The sequence below is a fragment of the Mytilus trossulus genome, chromosome 3 (assembly GCF_036588685.1).
Source record: "Mytilus trossulus isolate FHL-02 chromosome 3, PNRI_Mtr1.1.1.hap1, whole genome shotgun sequence".
Taxonomy (NCBI): Eukaryota; Metazoa; Mollusca; class Bivalvia; order Mytilida; family Mytilidae; genus Mytilus; species Mytilus trossulus.
The window spans coordinates 62,702,315-62,728,992 of record NC_086375.1 but is presented as its reverse complement, the minus strand read 5'-3'; the positions used below and the strand labels follow the sequence as shown (position 1 = coordinate 62,728,992).

The following is a 26,678-nucleotide window of genomic DNA, read 5'->3' as shown; positions in this document are numbered from 1 at the left end:
CACACAAAAAAGCAAGCACTACAAATAACATTCAAATAAATCTAAGTATAAAAAATCTTTTCAGAGATACTCAAATATAATTAGACATCAGCTCAATGTGTAGGATGGTAGAAGTGGTCAGGATTATGAGAGTAACTGTTTTAGTTCATCTTTCTTTGTTGTGAGATTATAGAAAATTAAAGACTTTAATCTTAGGATTCAAGTTTTTCAAGAAAGATATTTTGGTTAAAAAAAACTTACTAAATGTAGGTTGGTTATTGTATCATGATTTTTTGTCAATTCAACATTATAATTATCGGAGCATGTTATTTAATTATTATTCAAATAAGAGCTTTTAATCACCACCTGACATTGCAAACTTGTTATAATAACTTTTTTGATGTACCTAAATCTAAAACTACATGTTAATGGCTTTATTGTTTTCCGAAGTAAGGAATGACATCCAGCATTCACAACAATCCTTCACAAAAAGACTAACAAATGAGCATAAACAATTACTCCCATAGTCAGATATAATGATTTATAGGTATAAGGTGTCTTATATAAAGCAGATATACATCCTTGTGTGTTCTAAGATCTGTGTTTGATTTAATTCTGAGGTATATCAATTCCATTCAGTTAAATATACAAGAGAGGTAGAAAGCAAAAAAAAAAGTTACTACATTTCTGTATATACAGCAGAAACAGCTATTATAAGAAACGATCAGGACTTCAGTGAAATGAGAAAATTATATTTAGTGCCTACAATTGTAAAGAGTAGCAAAAAGTAGAAACTCATTTAGTCATTAAGTCCACAAAAAAGCTGTATATTTTGCATTATAATAAAAATCATTGTAAAAAAACTCCTAGTGTTCAAAATTATCATATCTTCACAGTATCATAGTATCTGCTGCTCACTATTTGGTGACTTTAAATTTCTTATAAAGCAGCATTCAGTCTAATCCCTGATTTTCATTTACAGACTTCTATGCATAATTAATACTACTTTTTACAAATTTTTTTTTAATAATTTTGCAGAATAAAAATACTAGACTGAAAAAAAAAAGCAACATACACAAAAATATGCAACTATCATTCAAATACAAATGACATGAGCAAAAAAAATTACAAAAATTTGTTGATACTTTGTAGGATAAATATTTGCTATACAATAGCTAAGTAAACTTCAGATATAAACTTGAAAGACAAAATCATTTCAGAATTTCCTGGAATGCATAAAAATCATTAAATCAAATTGTTCTATTTATTTTTGTTCTAAAACTGGCTAGAAAAAGTGACTATCAAACTGTTACTATTACAGGTCATTAATAATTGAACAGTAAATTACAGTTGGCAATTCAGTAATAAAATATGAACGATAATATAAATCTCTTTTCTATCGTGAGCATGCAATATTATTCCAAAAAGCATGTCTTATATTACGACAAAGGTGTTTTTAAACGACCATGACTACCCATGATGATTTATATAATCATTTTACAAACTACAATTTATTAGTTTACCTTGACATCACAATTAAAATTATATTTGTTTTTCAATACAATGGTGACCATACATTTCAACCTTTGCGTGTCAATGTTTTTACACAGTTAATCATCATTCCAATATATGCATGTTAATTAATATTATTTTTTATCCATGTAATAAACTTTCTAAAATATGTGATTTTTCTGTGAAGAAATAAATAACAGTGTGAATAATGTGTGAACTTTCAGAGGGACAAATTATATTGTATAACTAATATGTTCAAAGCAATCTGTACAGCAAGGAATAGAGCAAAGAATAATGTATAAAGCAATCTTTGTCTCAAAAATAATAACAAAAACAAAAACAAAATATGTAACAATCCATTTGTTCAAACATTTAAAACATTTTATAATCACAATAAAATATGTCCAGTTTACAAACTGATGATTATAGCAAAAAACAAACACAATTTAACAATTATAAAATACAATATAAGACCCATAGATAGAACTTTGTATTTTTTTGTCAATTTTAGAACAGTTTATAGGCACATATAACATATAGTTAGTACATGTACTGATAAGGATAAAATGTTACAATAGTTGTACAAGTTTTAAGGTTCCATAAGTATAGCTTCATGGAATTACTTCAAATATATTTATAATTCAAAAATATCCAAAAATTCTGCGGAATTTTTTGGTGTGTGTTGTTTTACTATTATAACTGCTTTTATTTCTACTAAAAACTGGTTTTTAATGAAGTTATATAACAAAGTTATCACACAATTCACTGAAAAATTTTGCCCAAATTTACTATTGACATAGAACAAATACATGAAACAGACAAGAATGGGCTTCTTTTGTTTTTAACATTTATGTCAAATGACTTGTAGTTGCATTTCATTGTCATAAATTTTAAAGCTTTAGAGGTTTGAACTAAACAGAGAAATATAAATCGTATAAAAAAGAAATGTTTTCTGTGTAGACATAAGAAGGGTAACAACAGGCTTATATTTGGGTAACTTTTTAATGGATCTGCATTAGTGCCTTTTAAAGAATTTTTATTTCACCTACGTAGTTCTTAGAAAAAAAGGAATTGTCTGAAACAGTTTTTCGTACTATGATATGTCTCTAACTATCTGACTATACAGTAATATCTGCCCGTACAAGAACCTTTATCCAATCGAAACCATATTCACTTTTTAAGGTGAATTACTTGTAATTCACCTGTCAGCTTATTTAAATAAGAAAATTGAAACAATAAGTGTCTTTCTAGGTGTAAAAGATGTCATACAAAGTTTCAGAAGATGTACCAAATAAGGCTTAGACGATCTATACCATTGAGTAGAGAAACAAAATCCCCAAAAGTGTTTAAGACTTTTCTGACTTTTATAGATTGGGTAGTAGCAAAAGAATGATTTTTCAGTATCATCATGTAAAATAAAAGAATAGTATGCCAAATCATGTGATGCTAACATATTTATCTGATGTTATTTTGTGATATCACTTTTTTCCCTCGACCATTCAAATTTTTCCAAGTTTTATGCTAGTCCTATGTTCCTTTTAAACAAAAGGATGAAAATAATTTGCCCATTATTTTTGAAAAAGAAAAGAAGAATATTAATAATGTTTCTTATAATACATTTAAGCCTTGATAGACACATTTTCTTTAAGTACATTTATGGAAATATATGCTGTATTCGATGAGCACATTTAATTTATTTCAACAATATTCCATATTCAATGATATGTAAAAAGCCTCATAAATTAGTGAAAAATTCAAATGAACAATGGCTATCTTACAAATGTAACTGTGATGAAATGTTTTAGTTACATAATTTAAACATTCCTTCTTCTTACTGTACATATTTCCCACAAAGCTTTAAAATCCCTTGCACAATATGGCAGACATTTAATAGACTTATATTTTACTATAAGAAATTGTAGTGTTTCATGAGTATATTTTTTCTTTATATACAACCTTATTCAATTTTCTTCAGATGTCTCCTTCCATTGGAGCTTACATATTCCCAAAACTTTTTATTGAACACCAAGAAATTGGTGTTCATAGCTTTTTTTTGTTGGTTTACTATTTGTCCTAACATATAGTAAGTTATTCTGTCTAAAATGCAATACAATTTTGAAAATAAACAATGTCATTGCTAATTAAAGTTTCATATTTAAGTTTTTTTGAATAGATTTATATCAACTTTTACTATTTTTTCCAACAACATTAAAAGATTATTCTGGCCCAAATAGGTTGAAAAGGATTTTTAGTAACACAATATATTAAAAGCCACATTCTATCTTAGATTTCATTTAAGCCTATTTATAGTATAAAGAAGCAATTTACAGGAGTAAAATGAAAACAATACAAAATGTCCTGACATATAAATGGAAATATGTTGCAAGCAAGATTATAATTCATTGATTCACACTTGAGCAGATCTTAGGTACCACCATTACATGTAAATTAGGCAAATAATGAAAAAATATCAAATGTAACTAATTGTTGCAAACTGAGACTCTATGAAATAAACAACTTAGGTCCTAAATCAATGACTAGCTGCTTGATATTATGAAATTAGTTTGTAATCTGGATCATTTACAATAGACTAAATAGGTACACTAATCAACCTGATTCGTACTAGGAAGGTAAAAATGTCACACAAAAATTTTCATAAAACTGCAACAATTACAAACACTTAGTTCTATATGTGAACAAAGGAGTTATGAAATTGTAAAAATATGAAAAATAATTACGCAAAAATACATAAATGGATTTGTCAACTGACAAAAAAAATGTCATGGAAAAATTCAAAGACTACATTTAAATATTCAAATTTTACCAACTACCATCTTCTTATGAACATCCATAGTTCCAACGACCTGCAATGAAAATAATAAATATACAAATGATCATGATAAGACATAGGCATGATAGAAAGACTTAATGTCTCAAAAGCATTCACACATCAACGACCATCTTCTTGTGGACATCCATATTCCCTACAACCTGAAAATAAAAATAAAAAGTGTGTCTTACTTTTATTTGGGAAAACAGTCTTCACAACATGATTTTACAACATTCACATATATTTACAAGCTGAAGCCAAATACTACAATAAATATATGCTATGTGAAGGCATGGGAAAATTTGAGAGAATTAAAAATACTTAAAATTTTTAAGTACCAATTAGTGATGAAATGTAAAATTATGAAGAGAAGTTGACACACTTTTTATTATATATATCCTTTTGACTATAAAGCCAGTCTTTGCTTGCTGAAATTAACAATCATATTAGTAGATTCTAGAAACATGTTATTGGTTTAGAACTCCCTAATAAAAAAATTCTGCTGTTTAAGGATCATTGGATTTCCTTTTCATTCTAATGCAATTAATTCGTTAAAGACAATTTTGTATAGGATAGACAAAAAAAGGGAAAGCACCCTTTCAAATTTCCAAAATAATTGTTGTATGGGGGTTTGTGATTTTTCACAAAATAACAAAAATTCACATTTTGTATTTGAAATCATCATTTTGTCAATTTCTATTTGAGTATTTCCTTAAGGGACGACATCAAAAAATCATTGAAGGATAAAAAACTTAATTCAAACAGTTTGGGGTGGTCAAAATTGCTGCAGGTTTTCTTTAATTGACATTGATTTTATATTATATCCTTATTGGTCAATCAATTTTTTCCCAAATTAAGTTAAGTATGGGGAGTAGGGGTCAGTCAAAAAACTTTATGAATTTCAGTTTTTTATCCTACATTTAACTTTTGATGTCCTCCCTAATGAAGCATAAAAAAAGCATTTAAACAAAAATCTCTTATTCTTTTTCGCTACTGAAATGAACCCATGTCATGTATGTAGTCTGTCCAGGTGCATTAAAGCATTTCAAATAATATTTGTTATATTCGATTTTCCAAATGAAATTATGACGAAAAAGTAATGTTATTCAATTTTGCATTAGAATGAGATATCAGCATTATTTCTTTATGCTTGGCCTTATAATAATGCCAGGGATTATTACAAATTGACAATATAAAACATAAAATACAATAACAATAGATATGATACAGTAATTCTTGATTATCATGCAGGATATTCCAGGAATAATGTTAGGGAGGGTTGTACACTGCATTAATTTTTTTCTGTTGGAAATAGGGGTGGAGGCATATGCAATTCTGAAACAAATATATATAAAAAGTCAACAAGATCTGGTTTTTTTTATTTGACAGTTAATTAAAAATGTTGCAATTAGGACCACAATACGCTCACTAAGATGTAAATTACACAAATATCAATATCAATGAAAACTGAATGAAGATACAAGGCCAAATGAAATGAGATGGGTCAATGCTTACAGAACTATATACATGTATAAAATATGACTAATCTTAACTTTAACATCTTAACTTTGCCAAAGTTTCATAAGTGAGTAGACCAAGACTGATTTTTTTATTTTGTTTGGATTTTTTATATAATCAAAAGATATTCCACTTAAACCGTTAAAATAGTTTCAAAGTCAATAGACCATGACTGAGGGAGTAGGGCCATATAACCTCCAGGGAAATGAAATGTGCCAATGGCTTTGCTTCCATCATCACCGTGAGAAAATAAAGATTTGGAATGATCATTATTAAACTACATAATACAATGAGCAGACACAACAATAAACATGTGATATTAACACGTGATAAAAATTATAAAAAAAGTGCATTCATTTATTAAAATAAAAAAAGTCTATTGAAAGATATTCAATTAAGAGTAAAAAAAATATAAATCCCCTTTTGGAATTGTGTGTCCAGAGCAGTTTACTGATTTGACTACCTACTGAATGCTAGACACAAAAAACACTGCTGTTAAAGGTATTTCACAAACTTGATGGAATCTGAAAGGAAAACAAGTCGTCTTTTCAGTGCTAACAGGCTTTTGTTGAACAGATTGTTTCTGTCAATGGAAAAAAACATTGGTTTGAGGTGTCGTAATTAGTTTTGAGTTTTCCAGACTGCTTTTTGCAGCTATAAAGGACTATTAGCGGCCAAATCATAAAATGGCTCTGACACAGAATCCCCAAAAAGGATCGGTAGCTTTCATACATTTAAGAAAGTTTAATTTCATGAAATACATAATCCAAAATTAACCTGATATGAAGCTACCAACAATTTATTTTCTAGAAGCACCACCAAAACCATCCACAATACTTACAGAACAAAATTCCTCGAATGATATTTTGCCATCACCATCAGTATCTGCATGTATAATGGTTTTATCTACAATCTGCTGAAGCTGAGTGTCTTTGAGATTATTTCCTACCATCATTTTAAGCACCTGGAACAGTTCTCCATTAGATATATATCCATCTTTATCCATGTCATATATCTTAAATGCAACTGAAATTATGAAGTTCAGATGGTAAGATGGAAATAAATTTTTAAGAAATATGTTATATAGATATATATTAGAAAATGTGGTATCAGTGCCAATGAGACAACTCTTCATTCAATAACAATATGTGAAAGTAAAACATTATGGGTCAAAGTACCACCTTCAAAACAGAACCTTGACTCTCAACATAACATAATGGTGTTCTTTCAAGTTCTAAGTTCCTAGCTTGAGGAACCATCAGATGTGCTAAAAAATGTTTAATTACATAACATATTTTAACATTTCCAGTAAGGTGAATCTTCATAACAAAAACCAAACAATTATGATTGGAAAAAGACCTCAAAATAGGGTCAGTCCGCAGATAACCTAGATAAGAAATGATTATACTTACATCTTAATTTAGATAATTTGTCTCCTTTAACACTAAATTGTGATACTCCTTCTATGAATTCTGTAAAAGAAAAATTGGAATAATTACAAGAGAAGGCAAAACACTTCCTATTAGAGTTGTGAAAAAGCAGTTTAGTGAATTTTAAGTCAATCTGAAATATATTTCCAATAATTAGTTGTGGTTTTGTGCGACTCCTTAAACACTATAAATTTGTTGTTAGTCTCAAATGAGATTGTATTTTAACATCCTGATCTGCACTTATTAAGGTTTTCAGTCACCAATCAAATTTGAGGTGTACTACTCCATTTTCTTGTGGTTTATTTTTTAATGGTTTTTATACTGTGTTACATATCCATCTTCGCTAGCCAAGGGTTACGATCCACTCCCGCTCTCTTCACCCTTGGCAGATTGTGTCAACATTTGTGATAGCACTTGAACTCTTCAATTTTAAGGTAAAAACACAGTAGCGTCTAGATTTTACACACTTTGTAAAGCTGGAAATGAAAATATACGTCAACATCCATGCATTTGTGCATGAAACATACACAGGAACTTTTATTTGTTGATTAAAACCAGTCAAGTTGTCACTAAATATAGTCGAATGTTTAGAGATGTTTAAAGACTTGTGGCACAATAAACATGTGGTAATTGTTTACAAACACTTTCTACATTTACATGTGATCATGTTACAAGCGCTTTTTGATTAGATGCAACGAGTTTTGACTGCAAGTCTGCAACCAATAAAAGTCCTTACCTTGTGTCTCCAGAATTTTATCTCAATACGCCAAGGGTGAAGAGAGCGGGAGTGGATTGTAACCCTTGGCTAGCAAAGATGTTACATATCATGCATATATACATTTAAAGTGTTAAATTGTATGGCTGGTGGAAGGTTTTGTAAAACTGAATAAGATTAATGTCAAGTTTCTCATCAATGACATATGTATATAATTACAGTTTTCAAATTTTTGTCAATTTTGGCATCAATATTAACACAAAATCTGTTTCTAAACTAAACAGAATATCAAGATTCAACTCAAAGTTTTATATATATTTCTTCAGATACAAATGTAAATTACCTTTAAAATCTACTTCTCCGTTACCATCTGTGTCAAATATATCTATAACTCGTTGTACTAAAGGATTCTGTTGTAATTCTGGTAATGACATAAACTCATCTACACTCAGTGATCCAGAGTTGTCCAAATCTAATTTACGAAACCGCTTACCAAGTCTTTTAATTTCATCTGCATCAACTGATAAATATAAATCAACATTATATTATATATAGACAAAACACTAAAAATTAAACTAAATTTTTAGTTAAGTTAAGGTTAAACAATTAATCCCAATATTTTAATATGTTTTCACATGTAAAAAGGAGTAACTTTATTATGTTCATGAACTTATCATGCTTATTGTATAGTGTACATGTATTATATGAACTACATTTGTATTGTATAATGAAGCAAGAAAATTTATAAGTTTGATTTTTTAGCTCCAAAACAGATGTTTAATTTAAGTAATTTAGCTGTACCCCAAGACCTCAATTATATTTGTGGGCATTGCTAAGGTCAATTGGATAATGTTACAAACAGTTAAATTGGGCCTAAAATTCTAAGAACTGAAATTATATTCAGTAATTTCAGTAAATAAAGTAGCCTTTGTTGAAAGACTGATACAAATATTTGACAATTGTAAAATCTGCAAACTATAAATGTAAATGCATTTGAACTTAATATGTGGCTTACCAATAGTTAAATATCATACCTTTAAAGCTTTACACATTTGATTAAAACAAACAGAGGACAAAAGCTTTACACGTTGATGTAAAACAAACAGTAGACAAAAAAATATTGAATCAAATTAAGATGTAGTAAGTAGTAGTTATTACTGCAATTGGTCGTTTAGTAAATATTGTGGTTCATTTTTACCATTTCAAATTTCCAATATAAGTTTTAAGATAAAGGCAAAATTGTGAAAATAAGTTTGCAAATAGTTCATTTAAGGCATCATCCATTGTCATCTGAAAAATATTCAAAATAACCTAAAACTTTTTATTCACAAGTACAATGTATCAATCAAATCTACTTACAGTTTGAACATAATTCCAAAGGAAGTGATGCTTCATTTCCCTGAAACAGATAAAACAGTTAGTCAACATTGAGAACTGAAATTGGGAATGTGTCACTCAAAGAGATAACCTGCCCAAAGAGCAGAAAACAGCCAAAGCCACAAATTGTTTTTTTTCCGCACAGTGAGAAAATCCCACATCCAGAGGCCCCTAAACAAAATATGTATATATAATAATGGCTAGGGACTGGCGGCTGCTTTAATACCAATATAAACATATTCATAACATTATTTACTTTTTAGGTATTTGAAAGAATCGCCACCAGTTCCTCAAATCAACGTCCGAATCTGATGCCACACTCTCAAATCTACATCTATTATGATACTCTTAAGCTAGTCCAATTTGAATCGATGTCATGTATTGCCAAACAGACCTATCCAACAATGTGTCATGGGATACCAATATCAACAACATCACAGTTAAAGCAAACAAGATCTTAGGCTTTATACGAAGAATCTTTAAAATGAATCTGGAAGAAACAAAAAACTTGGCTTTCAAATCAATGGTACGATCAAACATCGAAAACTGCTCTTCAATTTGGTCCCCTAACACCCAAAAACAAAAAAATAATATTGAAAAGGTACAAAGAAGGGCAGCACCTTGTGTCACCATCAGGTACATATACCATTTGTGTCAATTCCATAATTGACCATCTTAAATGGAAGTCACTAGAAACTCACAGCAAGATCAACATGATCAATTGAGTAACTATGATGTAGAAGTTCCCACACCAACTTATAGCAGTCAATTCATTTCTTTACCTCTTACCACGGCCAGTCAAAAATACCAGATTCCCCAACTTGCTAAAATAATAAACTTTTGGCACCAGAACAGATTAATTTAAGTACATCTTTTTTTCATATACAGTTGTACTCTGGAATTCACGATTCACCAACTATAGTCATCATTGCTGATGTGACCGTATAAGGAAATTTATTGATATTGATTATGCTGTAAATGTGTTGTCTGTATAAGTGTTTGAAAACGTATCTTTTTTGCAATTAATTCATGTATACAGAAATAATAATTTCTTAGAAAATGTAGTTGAAGCATTGGGTATTTGACATTGATGAGGTTGTACCCCAAATTCCCCCCTTTTCCCTGTCCAGTTTCAGAATCATGGACATAAAATTTGTACAAATGAACCCTATATATTGTGTTTTAGAGTGTAGGATACAAAAAAAATATATCATAATAAATATGCAATATCAAATATGTATCAATGAAGCACTTATGTTACCATTTTCAACTAAAATTGTATTTCTGTTTCGATCAATTAAATATTTTAGTTCGATATTGACAACTCTAGACGAAACATCCGGGCACTTGAAGCAATTCCTATTGAACAGCGCATGCCATACCGGAAAGCTCACATTTAACTTCCTTTTTTACCGGTGCAATGGCGACAGGGGTACTACACATTGATATACGTGACAATCAATTTAGAATCAACGCAATCTTCCCTCAAACATTAAATTTACCTTTGATAAACTGAAAAACAATAAATAATCTTTATCTTTTTTCAATTTTGTAGACTCTATACACATACCCTGACAACTTCAGAGCTTTCAAAGCTCAAATTGCAGCGGAGTACAGCCGTACAACAATCAAGCTTGCAAGTTTCAAGTTCGGTGAAACCAATCAAACTCCAGATTTCTTGTCTAAATTTCCGCTTGGAAAAGTAAGTCGCCTTTAAAATGTGGTCATACATCGAAACTTTGATATGGGTTTTATACTTATGTGTCGAGAAATAAACTGAAAATTATGACAATATTTTTATTATTTTAAGGATTTTGACTGGCAAATGATGGTTAAATTAACAAACATCTGAATTGCTTATATATATATATGATACTGTCCACTCACAGCCAGTTCTGCCATGCACAAAAAGTAACATCAAAATTAATTTTATTGAATTTTCAGATTTTTATAAATAATTTCAAGAGTTGTACATTTTATGTATGTCACCTTTTCTCTATTTGTTTGCCATTATACACATAAATGTATGTCACCTTCTCGCTATTTTTCTGCCATTACTGTATACCACACATCTCAAAACAAAATATCTGATGCCACAATAGAAAAGTGGTTGTTGTATCACTATGACGCAAAAAGTTCAAGTGGCCAGGTCAACAGGGAATAGCGATACATGTTTTTGTAAGGTGTATTGCTTTTTGAAAATCTGTCCAGGTTGACCTGAGAATCTGCCCTGTTTCACTTTGAACTATTATTGTCTTACAAGTTACAACAATCATTTTTCCATCTTGAAGTCAGAAATTTTGCATTATAACGTCTATATAATTCTTATCTATATTCCCAGCTGACCAGAGAATTTGTCCAGCTTGAACTATTGACATCATGCAACAATCTTTTCCATTTAGGAGACATATATTTTGTATTATGATATATATCAAAATTTCATGGAAACCTGTGTGATGTCCAGTAACGGCAGACAAATGAAATAGCTATAACTTGTACAAGATGTATTATACTGCCTACACATAACAGTCCGGTCTACACATGATTGGTCAATTGTTGCTAGTATTTTGCTATATAGTGACAAATATTTGATATTCCTTAAAATTCATAATCCTTTTATTTTTGCTTGAATGACTTCCAATAAGGTAGAACCTTCATCAAAGGCATGTTTGCTGGTTTTAAATGGCAAATGTGTAAAAACTGAAGGCAGAGAAAGTTTTTTTCTGATCACACGAATGGTTGATACAATGCAACTTTTTCATATTCAGAATAACTACATGTACATGCATTTAAATAAAGTTTAGTTGTCACATATTGAATTAGTGTTAGAACTTTCATATTTCTTGCCTCTTGCTGAGAAATTTTATCTACATGGCAAAACATGAACTTGTCAGATATTTGTTAATGGGCAATGACGGTGGTACAAGTTAACATTGTACATATACATCTAGTATCCCTTGACAGATTCAATGACAGTTATACCATCTCTTTCATACACCCATTCTTCCTTATTTGTTCAAGTTTGTGTCTGAATGATTTTCTGTATATTTGTTTTGCTGCTGATTTACTTATCCCATGCATCGACTCATTGGCATTCTGGATAAGAACAAAAATGTACATGCAAGACTAAAAGTCGGTGATTTGTCTACATGTAGGTAGGGCGACATACATTATGTACCATCTATCAGTGTCATAATGGAGGTCAACACATCAATTCATTGTTACTAGCTTACCATTTAGAATAATAATTATTTAGGCAATGCCTTCCAGTAAGATTAAAACCTTCATCAAAGGCATGTTTGCTGGTTAATATGGCAAATGTGTAAGAACTGAAGGCAGAGCAAGGTTTGTTCTGATTGAATGAACAGGTTAATACTTTTCAGCTTGGTCATATTCAGAATAACTACATGCAGTACATTATGGTTCAGAATGATCATGATGTATAGTTAACTTTGAACTGTATTTCTCTCTTTATATAGAGTGTAGTCTGTAGAGGTATGTTGGATTTTCATAAGAAAACTTGACTTGCCATTCCATATTTTCTTATCATAGGGTTGGGTTTTTGATATCTACAAGTCTTAAGGTTCATGTGGACCCTATGGCTAAAATGGCCGTATTATCACCTCAAAATGTACTCTGAGTACAGACAAATCAGCGCATCTGTAAAAAAATTCAGGCATAGCATGCCCTAGATAAATGAATTTTAAGTATGTTTTATGTTTTAGAAAAATAAAAACTTACCAGGATTTTGCCGTGCACTCTTTTTCATTCCTACAGAAGGTGCCAAAATAAACTAAGTTGGGGAAACTGGTTTGAGAACTTCCCCACAGGTAAAATTTTTTAATTGACATGGACATTAGATGGACAATAGATACCTGACAATAATTGGTTATTTAAACTGTGTACCTGAGTGGACCATATCAAGGTAAACTCAACTGTTTGTTAATTTTATCATCTTCTGCAGAGACGAAAAAAAGTGTACGGCAAAATCCAGTTAAGTTATGAATTTTCTAAATCATACAATGCATTTGAATTCTATTTATCTAGGGCATGCTATGCCTTGAAACTTTTCCATGTGCACAGGTTTGCCGGTACTCAGAGAAAAATTTGAGGTGAAAATACGGCCATTTTAGCCATAGGGTCCACATGAACCTTAATATATTAAATATAATGAAATAACTTACTTTTTTGAATAATGCAAAATTATGCCATTGTTCACATCCTATTTTAGATTTAGATCTTAATGATTATGATGGAGAGTGGCATTGAATGTAAAATATGAAAATTTTCACTTGATTATAAAGCTAATAAGATGTATGTATTTGTAAGTTTTAAAGTGTATGTCATGTTATTTTTCAGGTTCCAGCCTTTGTTACAGCTGGAGGAGATTGCTTATTTGAAAGCAATGCCATTGCACACTTTCGTAAGTACCTTATAGATTTTCTTTTTATTCACAATTTACAAAAGGTATGCATACAATGAGACATGCAAATGTTCTGTTAAGGTTCATCATAAGGAATTGAAAAATATGGTCGTGTTTACACCTCAAAAAATTACTATGAGTACAGACAAACTGGTACATTTAGGAAAGTTTTAAGGCATGGCAGGAACTAGATATATAAAAGTTATATGAAGTCTACGTTTCAGAAAATGAAAAACTTACCTGCATTTTGATGTGCATTTTTTTCCAGTCTGCAGAAGATAGCAAAATAAACAAACACCCCGAGTTTCATTTGATACGGTCCACTCAGTTACACAGTTTAAACCTGTTAAATCACCTATTGTTTACAGGTGTCTATTGTCCATCTATTGTCCATTTAAATCAATACTACTCACAACATTGATTATATGAGGGGAGCTTCTCAATCGTTTTCACTACTTAGTTAATTTTGGCACCTTCTGCAGGAACGAAAAAAAATAGATAGCAGAATCTAGAAAAGTTAATAATTTTCTGAAACATAAAATGCATTTAAAATTTATATATCTAGTTCCTACCATCCCTTAAAACTGTTGCAGGTGTATAGGTTAGTCTGTACTCAGAGTAAAATTTGGGGTGTAAATACGGCCATTTTAGCCAAAAGGTTATGATGAACCTTAAGAGAAACAACTAAAAAAAAGAGCAATATGTGCATATATTAAATGATGTAAGATTAAGAACATCCATTGTTCTTTATCTTTCGTCTATGTTCATGGAGAATTAACTATTAATTATTGTTTGCCAAACAATAAGCACAGCATTAAAATTCAGAAAGTTATCATTCTTTAAACATACAAGGTAAATTTTAAAAAAATGGTGCCTGATAATAATGGAGGCTATCATTGGATTGTATTTTCAGAATTGTAATGTAAACAAAAGGTATTTAATATTCAACCTCAAAGCTGTTTCTGTCTCTAGTAAATTACAGATTTCAAGACTCATGATATTTGACAAACTAAAACCAATTTCACAAAAACATGTTATGGCTGATCCACACCTTGCTGGTCAAGGTCAAAGCTTTATAGCAGTCTCTTGTGTTGTGGGAGTGTGCTTACATGAAGAGGGATCATACTCATATCACCTCAACATCTTCTTTTCCTGAAATATGCATTTTATTTACCACCAAAAGTTAAACAAGTTACATGTATCTATCATTCAAAAGTTAAGCTTGTGATATATGGGTCTAGGTGTCTGATTGATTCATCTACATTAATATCTAGCCTTTCAACATTAAGCTTGTGCAGGTGCCCCCTACTCCAATCTTAATCGGCATGGAGTCTTAGATTGCCAGTTTTCTTAATGAAAGTCATATTCATTGATCTTGTTCTACATTTCATGAACAAAGGCATATTGATGAATCTCATGAAGTAAATGTTTTTTTAGTTGGGAACACTCAGTTGAGGGGTAAGAATGACAAAGATGCATCATTCATCCTACAGTGGATTAACTTTGGTGACAATGAGATTCTTCCAGCATCTTGTACCTGGGTATACCCATGCCTAGGTATTGTGCAGTATAACAAAACAGTAAGTAAAATTAGAGAACAAGATAAGGACATATGTTGCAAATTACAGTTTATCTGTAGAGGTAGAACTGTGAAGTACAAAAATGAAGTACCGGAACATGTCTTAAAAATTTGCTTGCACATCTTGTTAGTGGATTTGAATTGTTTAAATCACAATTTTGTCTAGCGTGATAATTCATGCATTTGCTGATGGTTGTAATTAAAGTTGGAGATATAAAAATTTTGCAGTTAAAATGAAAACCTGGACATGAAGTAAAAAAAGTTGTAATTCCACAGAAGTAATTGTTGAACCAAACTCCAGCAGAGATAATTATTTTATTTCAAATTTGTGTGGGGAAATGTTGAAAGAAATGATTGAAAGATTTTTTATTTTTTTTTATAGTATGTGTGTAATGAGAAAAGGCAATTTTAAACATGTTAAAAGGGGGGGAAAATGAAATTGAACAAATGAAAACTCATTTGTAAAAATTTGTTGATTATTTTTTTAGGAAACAGAGCGTGCTAAGGCACAGGTGAAGAAAGCTCTGTCTGTGTTAGACAACTACCTGCTGACACGTACATACCTGGTAGGAGAACGTATCACCCAGGCTGACATTAGTGTTGCTTGCAATCTATTGTCCCTGTACAAATATGTAAGTAACTATTGGTAAGATTTGTCCACAAAAAATTGTCAATTACACAGCTAAAGCCAATCCCAATCAATTCGATATTTTCAATGCATACTAACAGGGGGAAAGTTCATAATCATCAATTATTGCTGTTACAATTTATTGTTTATGATTGAGTTGTACCATTGTTAGATTGATTTTCTAGACACTTATTAAATTACTATGAGGAATTTCTTAATCATAAGAAATCAGATGGACAAGATATAAATTACACAAACATTGACATACACCTGATTAGAGGATTGTTTCTAGCCTTTGCTATATAGTGAAATATTTTATATTCATGTTGAAAGTTCATAACCCTTTTACTTTTGTTTGAATGACTTCCAATAAGGTAGAACCTTCATCAAAGGCATGTTTGCTGGTTTAAAATGGCAAATGTGTAAGAACTGAAGGCAGAGAAAAGTTCTTTCTGATCACATGAAAGGGTTGATACAATGCAACTTTTCCATATTCAGAATAACTACATGTACATGTATTTCTGAAAACATTCTGCTTGGTGACAAAGTGGTACAATAATAAGAATATACAATATGATTGTCAATGAGACATCTTTCAACCAAAACCAGATGATGTCACAGTATGGCCTTCAATAATGTTCAAAACCCAGCATAGTAAGCTATAAAAGGTGCAATAGTTAACTTGATATATTGTATTGATGTAGTTTTGATATTCAGATTAATCTATATTAATATAAACAGTTTAAATGATGCATTCATTAAAAAAAAAGTACATATTTACTATACATAGCACATCCATGTTTAGAAATTGATAAAATATATGGTTGAGTTCAGTGATATTGTTTGCCTTTAATTAGTGGAGAATACAGGCTTTTTCCCCTGGAGAAGAATCCCAATTAGAAAAACAAATGGCTTAAAATTATTCCCAAAAAGACAACTTTTGTCCCCAACAGTGCAGTCTCAGTAGTAATTGTGCATGAATACCAACTGAAAAACACTCATTTAAACATTTGTCATGCCTAAAATGACTATATGTGCACATTTGGGGGTCTATTTATGTATTATCACTGACAAAATAGGATCTTATGTTATAGCTGGGTTTGACTCTTGAAAATGGGTCTGTAAATTGAAATTTCAGTCAAATTCATGGTTTATTTTAAATTTCCCAATTTGATGAAAATGACGCATATTTTCCCAATTAAAAAGGGTAGAGGTAGTTTTGAAAAAAGATAACAATATCACTGGAGTTGAAATGCTTAGTTTCAGAGTAATTGAGGATTATTTTGACTTAATTAAGGTTAATTGTTGTTACAGGTTTTAGATCCCAAGTTTGTAGAGTCTTTCACAAATGTCAACAGATGGTTTAAAACACTTGTTAACCAACCTCAGTTTAAAAAAGTCATTGGAGATTTTAAATTCTGTGAGAAGATGGCAGAATTTGATGGTAATAACAGCATACATTTCTTCTCTATGAAACTACTAGTTTAATTTTAACCGCTATGCATGCTTGCTAGCTGGATGGTGAAATCATTATAAGTTATGTATTCTACACTCCTTCCAGAAAAGTCTAGTCCTTAGACTGAAAGATTGGTCATCTGTAAGACCTGTCTTCTCTAACAGGAGAAAAGTATACCAAACCAAATAATGATATCACAGTTCAGCTAGCAACTTACAAAGATATTACCTTTACCTTCACACTCAAGTAAATTAGCTGTAATTGCTTGTATGTATTGTAATGCCTGCTTAGTGGAGGAGGTCTGACTTAAATGACATGTAAATTATTCATTCAAACTAACAAATGTGACTGAAAAAAAAGAAAAGTTCTGGTATAAATTTTGAATGTGCTTAAACAGCTGAATGCCTAAATCTATCCATCATTTAATACAGAAAAAAGGTTTTAGAATTTATACAAATTCAACAGGCAACAAGCATATATACTGTTGTTTTTAAAGTTAAAAGATAGTTTATTTTATTTTTTTAACAATGATTTCACAGCCATTTTGAGATACCGCTATAATTTGAATTGGTTTAATTTTTGAAAAGGTTTCAGAATATTATCAAATTCTGTAGGCTACACACATCTACATTTTTTTTTATTGAATATGAAAATAAGGTAGATGAAAAGAAGATATAGTACCATAAGTTTAAACTTAATTTTCTCATGTAAGAATGGAATCTGGATTCCTCACGGCAAACATAACATTGTAATAAATAGAATGTTGGAAATGTGTTGAGGAAAGATAAACTTGGAACTCCGAGTCTTTATTGGCAAATCTTGTTTCTAAAGTCTACATGTTCCATACATGATGATTCAAAGGGCCAGTGTCATAGCTGTGTGCTATGTCATGAAAATAAGTTTCGAAGTAATGGCTCTTGCTAAATACATTTCTTGGTTGTCTTTTGGAGTTTTCATAATTTGTAAATGATTAGCTATAATGAATTTCAGGTATCTTGATCATTCATTTTATTTATTGCAGACTAAATGAAACTTTTCAACCTAGTTATTTTTTGCCTTTCGGCAAGTTTTCAATGTTTGAAATTTGTTAACCAAAGTTTGAATACTTTACCATGAGAAGATGACTCTGTGAAAAGGTTCATTTGGTTTACAATAACAATGAATTTGCAATCATTTTGAGATCCTACCATAATTCAATTAATTGATATTCATTTACTGTTTCAAAAGGTTTAAGAATATATGCAAATTGAGTTGGGAAAACTCATCTATTTCTTTTGAATAAGACAACAATCTTACAGAGAACAAATGAGGTAGATGTTAGTAACATGGAATCATTACTCCTCACGGCAATCATAACATTGTTATAAATAGAATGTTGTTAATGTGTTGAGGAAAGAAAAACTTGGAACTCCGAGTCTTTATTGGCAAATCTTGTTTCTAAAGTCTACATGTTCCATACATGATGATTCAAAGGGCCAGTGTCATAGCTGTGTGCTATGTCATGAAAATAAGTTTCAAAGTAATGGCTCTTGCTAAATACATTTCTTGGTTGCCTTTTGGAGTTTTCATAATTTGTAAATGATTAGCTATAATGAATTTCAGGTATCTTGATCATTCATTTTATTTATTGCAGACTAAATGAAACTTTTCAACATAGTTATTTTTTGCCTTTCGGCAAGTTTTCAATGTTTGAAATTTGTTAACCAAAGTTGGAATACTTTACCATGAGAAGATGACTCTGTGAAAAGGTTCATTTGGTTTACAATAACAATGAATTTGCAATCATTTTGAGATCCTACCATAATTCAATTAATTGATATTCAGTTACTGTTTCAAAAGGTTTAAGAATATATGCAAATTGAGTTGGGAAAACTCATCTATTTCTTTTGATATGATTATTCAAATAAGATGTGATATAATTGCCAATCAATAAGACAACAATCTTACAGAGAACAAATGAGGTAGATGTTAGTAACATGGAATCATTACTCCTCACGGCAATCATAACATTGTTATAAATAGAATGTTGTTAATGTGTTGAGGAAAGAAAAACTTGGAACTCCGAGTCTTTATTAGCAAACCTTGTTTCTAAAGTCTACATGTTCCATACATGATTTTCAGCTCTTTAAAGGGGTTTTCAGATTTGAATGACCATTAAAGCCTACAAATTTACCCTTGCAAAACCTTTTATATTCTGAGTACATGATGTATTTAATATGTTTTGAGGATTAGCAAATTCATGCCTCTTTTCTTATGGTTTTACTGTTGTCTCCCTTTGCCTGACACAGTGTTATAAATAGACTACCATATACATGGGTTCCAAACACCATATTGAAGTACTACTACAAAATATAATTGAAGTACCTCTCAACTTTTTTAGCTAAGAAATATCAGGAACTCCATGGTAAAGCTGATGGTGGAAAGAAAGAGAAGAAACCAGCAGATAAACCCAAAGCACAACCCAAAAAAGAAAAACCTGCGGTAAAGAAGTTAGAAATATAAAGAATTAGATTGAAAGTTGTAAATTCAATACCTGTATATATTATGTTGTGTGTTGCGAGTAACTTTTTTTACGAATTGAAGAATAAATCCTGACACCTAAAAAGGTGTGAGACTTGGGTGTGCATCAACATGTTTGTTTGAAGTTGTAGCATGACTCTACTGCCCTACATTTTTCAAATTGAATATAACACATTTATGTATGAAAATATAGTCCATTTGTTTACTGTGGCGATTTCAAATAGAAAAAAAAAGCCAAAATGTTATAAAGATATTTAGTACTGCAACTATAACTTCATGCTGAAAAAAGAATGTTACCTTTTAGTCATTATATGTTCTCAAGCCTAGTCAATAATTTTGTACTTTTTTTACTCTATTTAGAAATATCATTTTATTAAAAAAATTGTGTGTTAGTCCAAACATATGTGAAACCTTGAGCTATTTTTTCTACCAAGGTTGATAAATGTAATGATGCTTGATATTTCCATAATCCAAAGAATAAGATTTTTTTTTTAATGGATGTGAACAATTGTGAAGATATTTTAATGAAATTATTCATTCATTCAGTCAGCATGTCAAAATATCACAACAAGATTGTGATAAGACTGAACCTTCAGGCTTTAACGACATATAAATAGGGGTTATAAAGACGTCATACAGGTTGAAGGTGTGATAAAGCTTTTGCAACTGTGCTAATATCGATATCATCACAGGTGGCTGATACTGCACGCTTGCCAATGATTGTATTACACATACAATTTTTCTGTATTTACTTCTAAGTATATAATAAAGTTTATCGCTATTTTGTTCATTTTTCCTTTGATCTTTTTTTGTGATAATTTTTATATCCCTTGATATGGAAAAATTATCGCTAGAAACTAAGGAGGCCACGTGGCGTTGCTAACGAAATTGACATTGAAATTGACAACGTCGTCATATGTAAAATAGCGATAAACAGATTATCATTGTTCATCTCAACTCGATTGCTTTTCTCACTTTCGCTGTACCAGCTCAAGCGAGAAAACCAATCTCGTTGAGAAAATCAACGGTAATCTATAAATATATCGTAGATTTATGTTCTAGATATATTTTATTTGCAGAAAAAAGATGATGATGATGAAGATGACGATGATGCACCTAAAAAGAACGATAAAGATCCATTTGCTCCATTTCCTGCAGGGTAAATATATTGCATATTCTTCCTCTTTCCTTCAATACAAAAACACCAAAAATAGTTGCAAATTAACATTTTGGTTTTGTATTGATATTTTATTTAAGTTTTAGTCGCAAATTAAAATGCTTTTAATAAGATTTGTGAAGTTGTTCAATCGTTGATGTTGTAATGCACTTATTATGTTTGCAGTATATAGTTTAAATTACAATGACAAAGCATAGGTATAGAAATGGTTGAGGTATTAGATCTTGCATATTTTTCATGGACCTAAGACAGGGGTTACAATGCAATGACTCGTCTTTGGCAATATGTCAACTATATTTGGTATACTGACATTATTGCATGGTGCACATGTTGTCTCGCATAGTTCATTAGACTTTGACCTAATTATACCCCACGCAATGGGTTGCGGAGGGTATAATGTTTTTGACCTGTCAGTCCTGTTTCTTGTCATCGCAACTCCTCTCAAACCACACAACAGAATTTCACGAAACCTTTTCAGATAATAAGGACATACTATGTAGTTGTGCATATCGACGGGAAATTGCGATTCAATTTTTTTTCTAGGAGTTACGCCCCTTTGAACTTATTTACTTTAATGTACTACTAATACAGTTTGTCATCGCAACTCCTCTCAAACCACACAACAGAATTTCACAAAACCTTTTCAGATAATAAGGACATACTATGTAGTGCATATTGACAGGAAATTATGATTTAATTTTTTTTTCTTACACTTATTTTATTTCTTAAATGTTAATGTGGGGTATGTGAGCCCGCTCACTAAGGTTCTTTAATTTTTATACGACCGCAAATTTTGAAAAAATTTTCGTCGTATATTGCTATCACGTTGGCGTCGTCGTCGTCGTTGTCCGAATACTTTTAGTTTTCGCACTTTAACTTTAGTAAAAGTGAATAGAAATCTATGAAATTTTAACACAAGGTTTATGACCACAAAAGGAAGGTTGGTATTAATTTTGGGAGTTTTGGTCCCAACATTTTAGGAATAAGGGGCCAAAAAGGGCCCAAATAAGCATTTTCTTGGTTTTCGCGCTATAACTTTAGTTTAAGTTAATAGAAATCTATGAAATTTTGACACAATGTTTATGACCACAAAAGAAAGGTTGGGATTGATTTTGGGAGTTTTGGTTTCAACAGTTTGGGAATTAGGGGCAAAAAAAGGGCCCAAATAAGCATTATTCTTGGTTTTCACACAATAACTTTAGTTTAAGTTAATAGAAATCAATGAAATTTAAACACAATCTTTATGACTACAAAAGGAAGGTTGGTATTGATTTTGGGAGTTTAGGTCCCAACAGTTTAGGAATTAGGGGCCAAAAAGGGACCCAAATAAGCATTTTTCTTGGTTTTCGCACCATAACTTTAGTATAAGTAAATAGAATCTATGAAATTTAAACAAGGTTTATGACCATAAAAGGAAGGTTGGTATTGATTTTGGGAGTTTTGGTCCTAACAGTTTAGGAAAAAGGGGCCCAAAGGGTCCAAAATTAAACTTTGTTTGATTCCATCAAGAATTAAATAATTGGGGTTCTTTGATATGCGGAATCTAACTGTGTATGTAGATTCTTAATTTTTGGTCCCATTTTCAAATTGGTCTACATTAAGGTCCAAAGGGTCCAAAATTAAACTTAGTTTGATTTTGTCAGAAAATTAATCGGTTGGGTTCTTTGATATGCTGAATCTAAAAATGTATTTAGATTCTTGATTATTGGCCCAGTTTTCAAGCTGGTCAAAATCGGGGTCCAAAATTAAACTTTGTTTGATTTCATTAAAAATTGAATAAATGGGGTTCTTTGATATGCCAAATCTAACTGTGTATGAAGATTCTTCATTTTTGGTCCTGTTTTCAAATTGGTCTACATTAAAGTCCAAAGGGTCCAAAATTAAACTTAGTTTGATTTTAACAAAAATTGAAATCTTGGGGTTCTTTGATATGCTGAATCCAAACATGTACTTAGATTTTTGATTATGGGCCCAGTTTTCAAGTTGGTCCAAATCAGGATCTAAAATATTATAGTAAGTATTGTGCAATAGCAAGTCTTTTCAATTGCACAGTATTGCACAATGGCAAGAAATATCTAATTGCACAATATTGTGAAATAGCAATATTTTTTTTAATTAGAGTAATCTTTCTTTGTCCAGAATAGTAAGCAAGAAATATCTAATTGCACAATATTGTGAAATAGCAATATTTTTTTTTAATTGGAGTTATCTTTCTTTGTCCAGAATCAACTCAAATCTTTGTTATATACAATGTATATTCACTTATTACTACCAACTGATAAATTAAAATAATCTTTACCATTCAGTGATAACAAGCAGTTTTATCTTATGATGTATTTAAATGAGTAGTTATTGTTGCAAACTCCATTAGAAATTTAATTGAGATTTATTTGGAATAAGGGAAAGGGGGATGTGATTACAAAAATTGGGTTCAATTTTCTCATTTGAAATGAAATTTCATAAATAAAATGAAAATTTCTTCAAACATTTTTTTGAGAGGATTAATATTCAACAGCATAGTGAATTGCTCTAAGAGAAAACAAAAATTTTAAGTTCATTAGAACACATTCATTCTGTGTCAGAAACCTATGCTGTGTCAATCCAATTTAATCACAATCCAAATTTAGAGCTGAATCCAGCTTGAATGTTGTGTCCATACTTGCCCCAACCGTTCAGGGTTCAACCTCTGCGGTCGTATAAAGCTACGCCCTGCGGAGCATCTGGTTTAATGTTGAAATTTCCATATTTAAGTATGTTTCTTGGATTAGCATTAGGATATCTATATATCTGGTGTATAGTATGATTGTATGGTGTACAATTCTGTCTTGCAGGGTTCATCTGACCTTGGCCTCATTCACATTGATCATTAATAAGCTACATAAAGTACAAATCAATGTTAAACAATTTCAACTTAGATACTGGTAATTCAGTCATGATAGATAAAGCTGGTGAGACATTTCAGGGTGTCACTGTGCAGTCTTGATGCAACTGTATTTGAACTGTTGTAGTTCTTGTCAACTCAAGTTAAAAAAATTTCCTTAACTAATTTATGGTGAGTATTGTCCTGACAATGGTATTAGTCAATCTCAAACAGTCTTTGCATTTAACCACACACTGAGTTATGATCTGACACGAATCTTCAGAGTCAATGTAAAAATTGATTTTTGTGACTGTATTTTTAATTGAAGCTTTTTCTTTTTCAGAAAATTCAACATGGATGAATTTAAACGTGAATATTCCAATAAGGACACATTAAAAGTTGCACTTCCGTATTTTTGGAACAATTTTGAAAAAGACAATTATTCTATATGGTATTGTGAATACAAGTATAGTAAAGAACTGACCAAAATTTTCATGACCTGCAATTTAATAGGAGGTAAGAGAAATCTAAAGTTTGCTTAAAAACTTTGTATATATGTTAAGTTTTGCAGAAATGGTCTTGAACTTGATAGCAACCAAGTTTCATGAGCTATCAAAACTGGTATCCTGTAAACAAGGATTTTTTAAGCCAGCTTTATTTTCATGGTAGGCATTGAAATTTGATGAATAAAACTATTATGAATGTTTTACGGAAAACCAATGCATAGAACGAGAACATACATGAATATTTCAATAGGACCAATTTATAAATCAGTTTTACAGATGACTGATCTGAACTGACGATACTTACTTCACCAACAAAAACTGACAACCACGAAATAGCACAATAGTGGTGTAAGTGGCTTTAGACACAAACCAATCAATCGATCATAGGCTATTAAAGGAACTGAAATTTTAGATGTCAGAAGAATATATTGAGGTGGGGTAATTGGGTTTTTCAGTCTTTGAAACATTAAATTGTGCATTATTACATGTTGGCTAATATCTCTACAGAGACTGTTCATGTAAACAAGACTTGAAATAAAATTTTCTATTCTATTTTTGCAGGATTCTTTCAACGAGTGGAAAAACTGAGGAAGAATGCTTTTGGAAGTATGTGTATATTTGGAGAAGATAACAAAAACAGTATATCAGGTGTTTGGTTCTGGAGAGGCCCCAAATTAGCATTTGAGGTAAGGCTGAATTATAATAAGAAAGCAATTGTGATTCAAACTCCCCTATTTTGTTTGTATAAATGGGGAGGGGGATATACAATTGCGAAGTCAAATAACTTTCTCTCTTGATATGTGTTTAATCACAAGGGCTCCAGTTCAATAATCTCATTTTTATACATGAACAATCCTTATTAAAGAGAGGCAACTGATACCAAAGGGACATTCAAATGCATCAGTTGAAAAATAATCTGACAACCCCATGGCTAAAGTAAATAAAGAAAAAGATGAACAGACAAACAACATAGAAAACTTACGACTTACCAACATGAAGTCCCACCAAAAACTTGGGTTTTGCTCAGGTGCTCTGTGAGGGTAAGCAGATTCTACTCCACATGTGGCACCCATCTTGTTGCCCGTGGTGGTACAAACAAGGAAATCGGTTGACATTTGTTAACGTGCACAAAAAATAGTTAATTATGCAAATCGTATTGTTTCATTCTAATACAACTTATATTTGATCGAATGACAGAAATCAATGTCAAAACAATGTTAATTAAATGTGTTAAAATGTTTGTCTTTTAAACTAAACAGATTGAAGGAAAATAACATACGGGACTATTATTCCATTCATCTAAATGCCAGTTGATCATTATTTTTCTGCAAATTTCAAATTTTGACATAAGATTCTTCATGAAAAAAACTGTACTTTCATATGGCTGTTTCTAATATTCAGTAAGAAAGCCAGCATAGAACATAATCTGTCTTGACTAACACTCTCTTTTTTTTTTACACTTGTATAATTATAATTGAGAATTGAGTCTTGTCGAATAATTTTAAAATATTAAAAGATCATCGATTTAAATCTAAAAAGTTTCCTATTAAAAAAAAAGTTAAAATAACCAGTTTATAAAAGTTAGTGGCAACAGAAAAATATATTATTGTAAAGAAACCATTCTAATTTACATCTTAAATTTCAATACACAATTTATATAATTACAGCTGACTCCTGACTGGCAGATTGATTATGAATCCTATGAATGGAAAAAATTGGACCCAACTACAGCAGAAACAAAGAAAATGGTAGAAGAATATTGGAATTGGGAGGGAGATTTTGGTGGTAAAAAATTCAATCAAGGAAAAATCTTCAAGTGAAAGGAGACAACTAATTTATTGAACAAACTAGTGCTGGTGAATGTGATTAAAAGAAAAGAAAAAATATTAAAAAAACTTTTGTTGTTTCTTATGATTTTATCATTCTTAGCTCACCTGGATTTTACTTTTCCAGTCTGTCCTTTATACATTTTATGAACTTGCATGGCCTTGTGAGCCAGTTGGCTTTTGGCATCATGTAAGTCAAGCATCTAAAATTGAGAATCGAAATGGGGAATGTGTCAAAGACACAAAAACCCTACCAAAGAGCAGAAAACAGCTGAGAGAACCAATGGAGTTTCAACACATCAAGAAAGTCCTACACTAGGACCCTTAACAAAAATGTGTACA

The 26,678-nt window shown here is 30.9% G+C and overlaps 2 protein-coding genes across 3 annotated transcripts; one reads left to right on the top strand and one right to left on the bottom strand.

Annotated features, from left to right (window-relative positions):
• Positions 1 to 245: 245 nt before the first annotated feature.
• On the bottom strand, positions 246 to 10,738 carry LOC134712057 (calcineurin subunit B type 1). Of its 2 annotated transcripts, none has more exons than XM_063573196.1 (6): positions 10,623 to 10,738; positions 9,344 to 9,383; positions 8,328 to 8,504; positions 7,252 to 7,311; positions 6,681 to 6,865; positions 246 to 4,355 (listed from the first exon to the last, which is right to left on the bottom strand). In XM_063573196.1, exons 1-6 carry the CDS (start codon positions 10,623 to 10,625, stop codon positions 4,305 to 4,307), a joined length of 516 nt encoding a protein of 171 aa, XP_063429266.1. In that variant the 5' UTR covers positions 10,626 to 10,738; the 3' UTR covers positions 246 to 4,304. The 2 variants fall into 2 exon arrangements, with proteins under 2 accessions (XP_063429266.1, XP_063429267.1); XM_063573197.1 differs by having other exon boundaries at positions 4,348 to 4,482.
• LOC134712056 (elongation factor 1-gamma-like) lies at positions 10,683 to 26,421 on the top strand. The gene is made up of 11 exons (XM_063573195.1): positions 10,683 to 10,793; positions 10,917 to 11,063; positions 13,721 to 13,784; positions 15,222 to 15,364; positions 15,852 to 15,995; positions 17,306 to 17,435; positions 19,828 to 19,928; positions 21,047 to 21,126; positions 24,348 to 24,520; positions 25,072 to 25,196; positions 26,178 to 26,421. Exons 1-11 carry the CDS (start codon positions 10,782 to 10,784, stop codon positions 26,328 to 26,330), a joined length of 1,272 nt encoding a protein of 423 aa, XP_063429265.1. The 5' UTR covers positions 10,683 to 10,781; the 3' UTR covers positions 26,331 to 26,421.
• The last annotated feature ends 257 nt before the right edge of the window (positions 26,422 to 26,678 follow it).

Bases quoted from the DNA above. Each gene is read 5' to 3' on its own strand.
- LOC134712057 (XM_063573196.1), bottom strand. The intron at 7,312-8,327 runs GTAATTTACATT...TTTCTTTTACAG, and splicing joins CGGAGAAGTAGATTTTAAAG to AATTCATAGAAGGAGTATCA. The intron at 6,866-7,251 runs GTAAGTATAATC...TCATAATTTCAG, and splicing joins CAAATTATCTAAATTAAGAT to TTGCATTTAAGATATATGAC.
- LOC134712056 (XM_063573195.1), top strand. The intron at 15,996-17,305 runs GTAAGTAACTAT...TTGTTGTTACAG, and splicing joins TATTGTCCCTGTACAAATAT to GTTTTAGATCCCAAGTTTGT. The intron at 25,197-26,177 runs GTAAGGCTGAAT...ATATAATTACAG, and splicing joins GCCCCAAATTAGCATTTGAG to CTGACTCCTGACTGGCAGAT.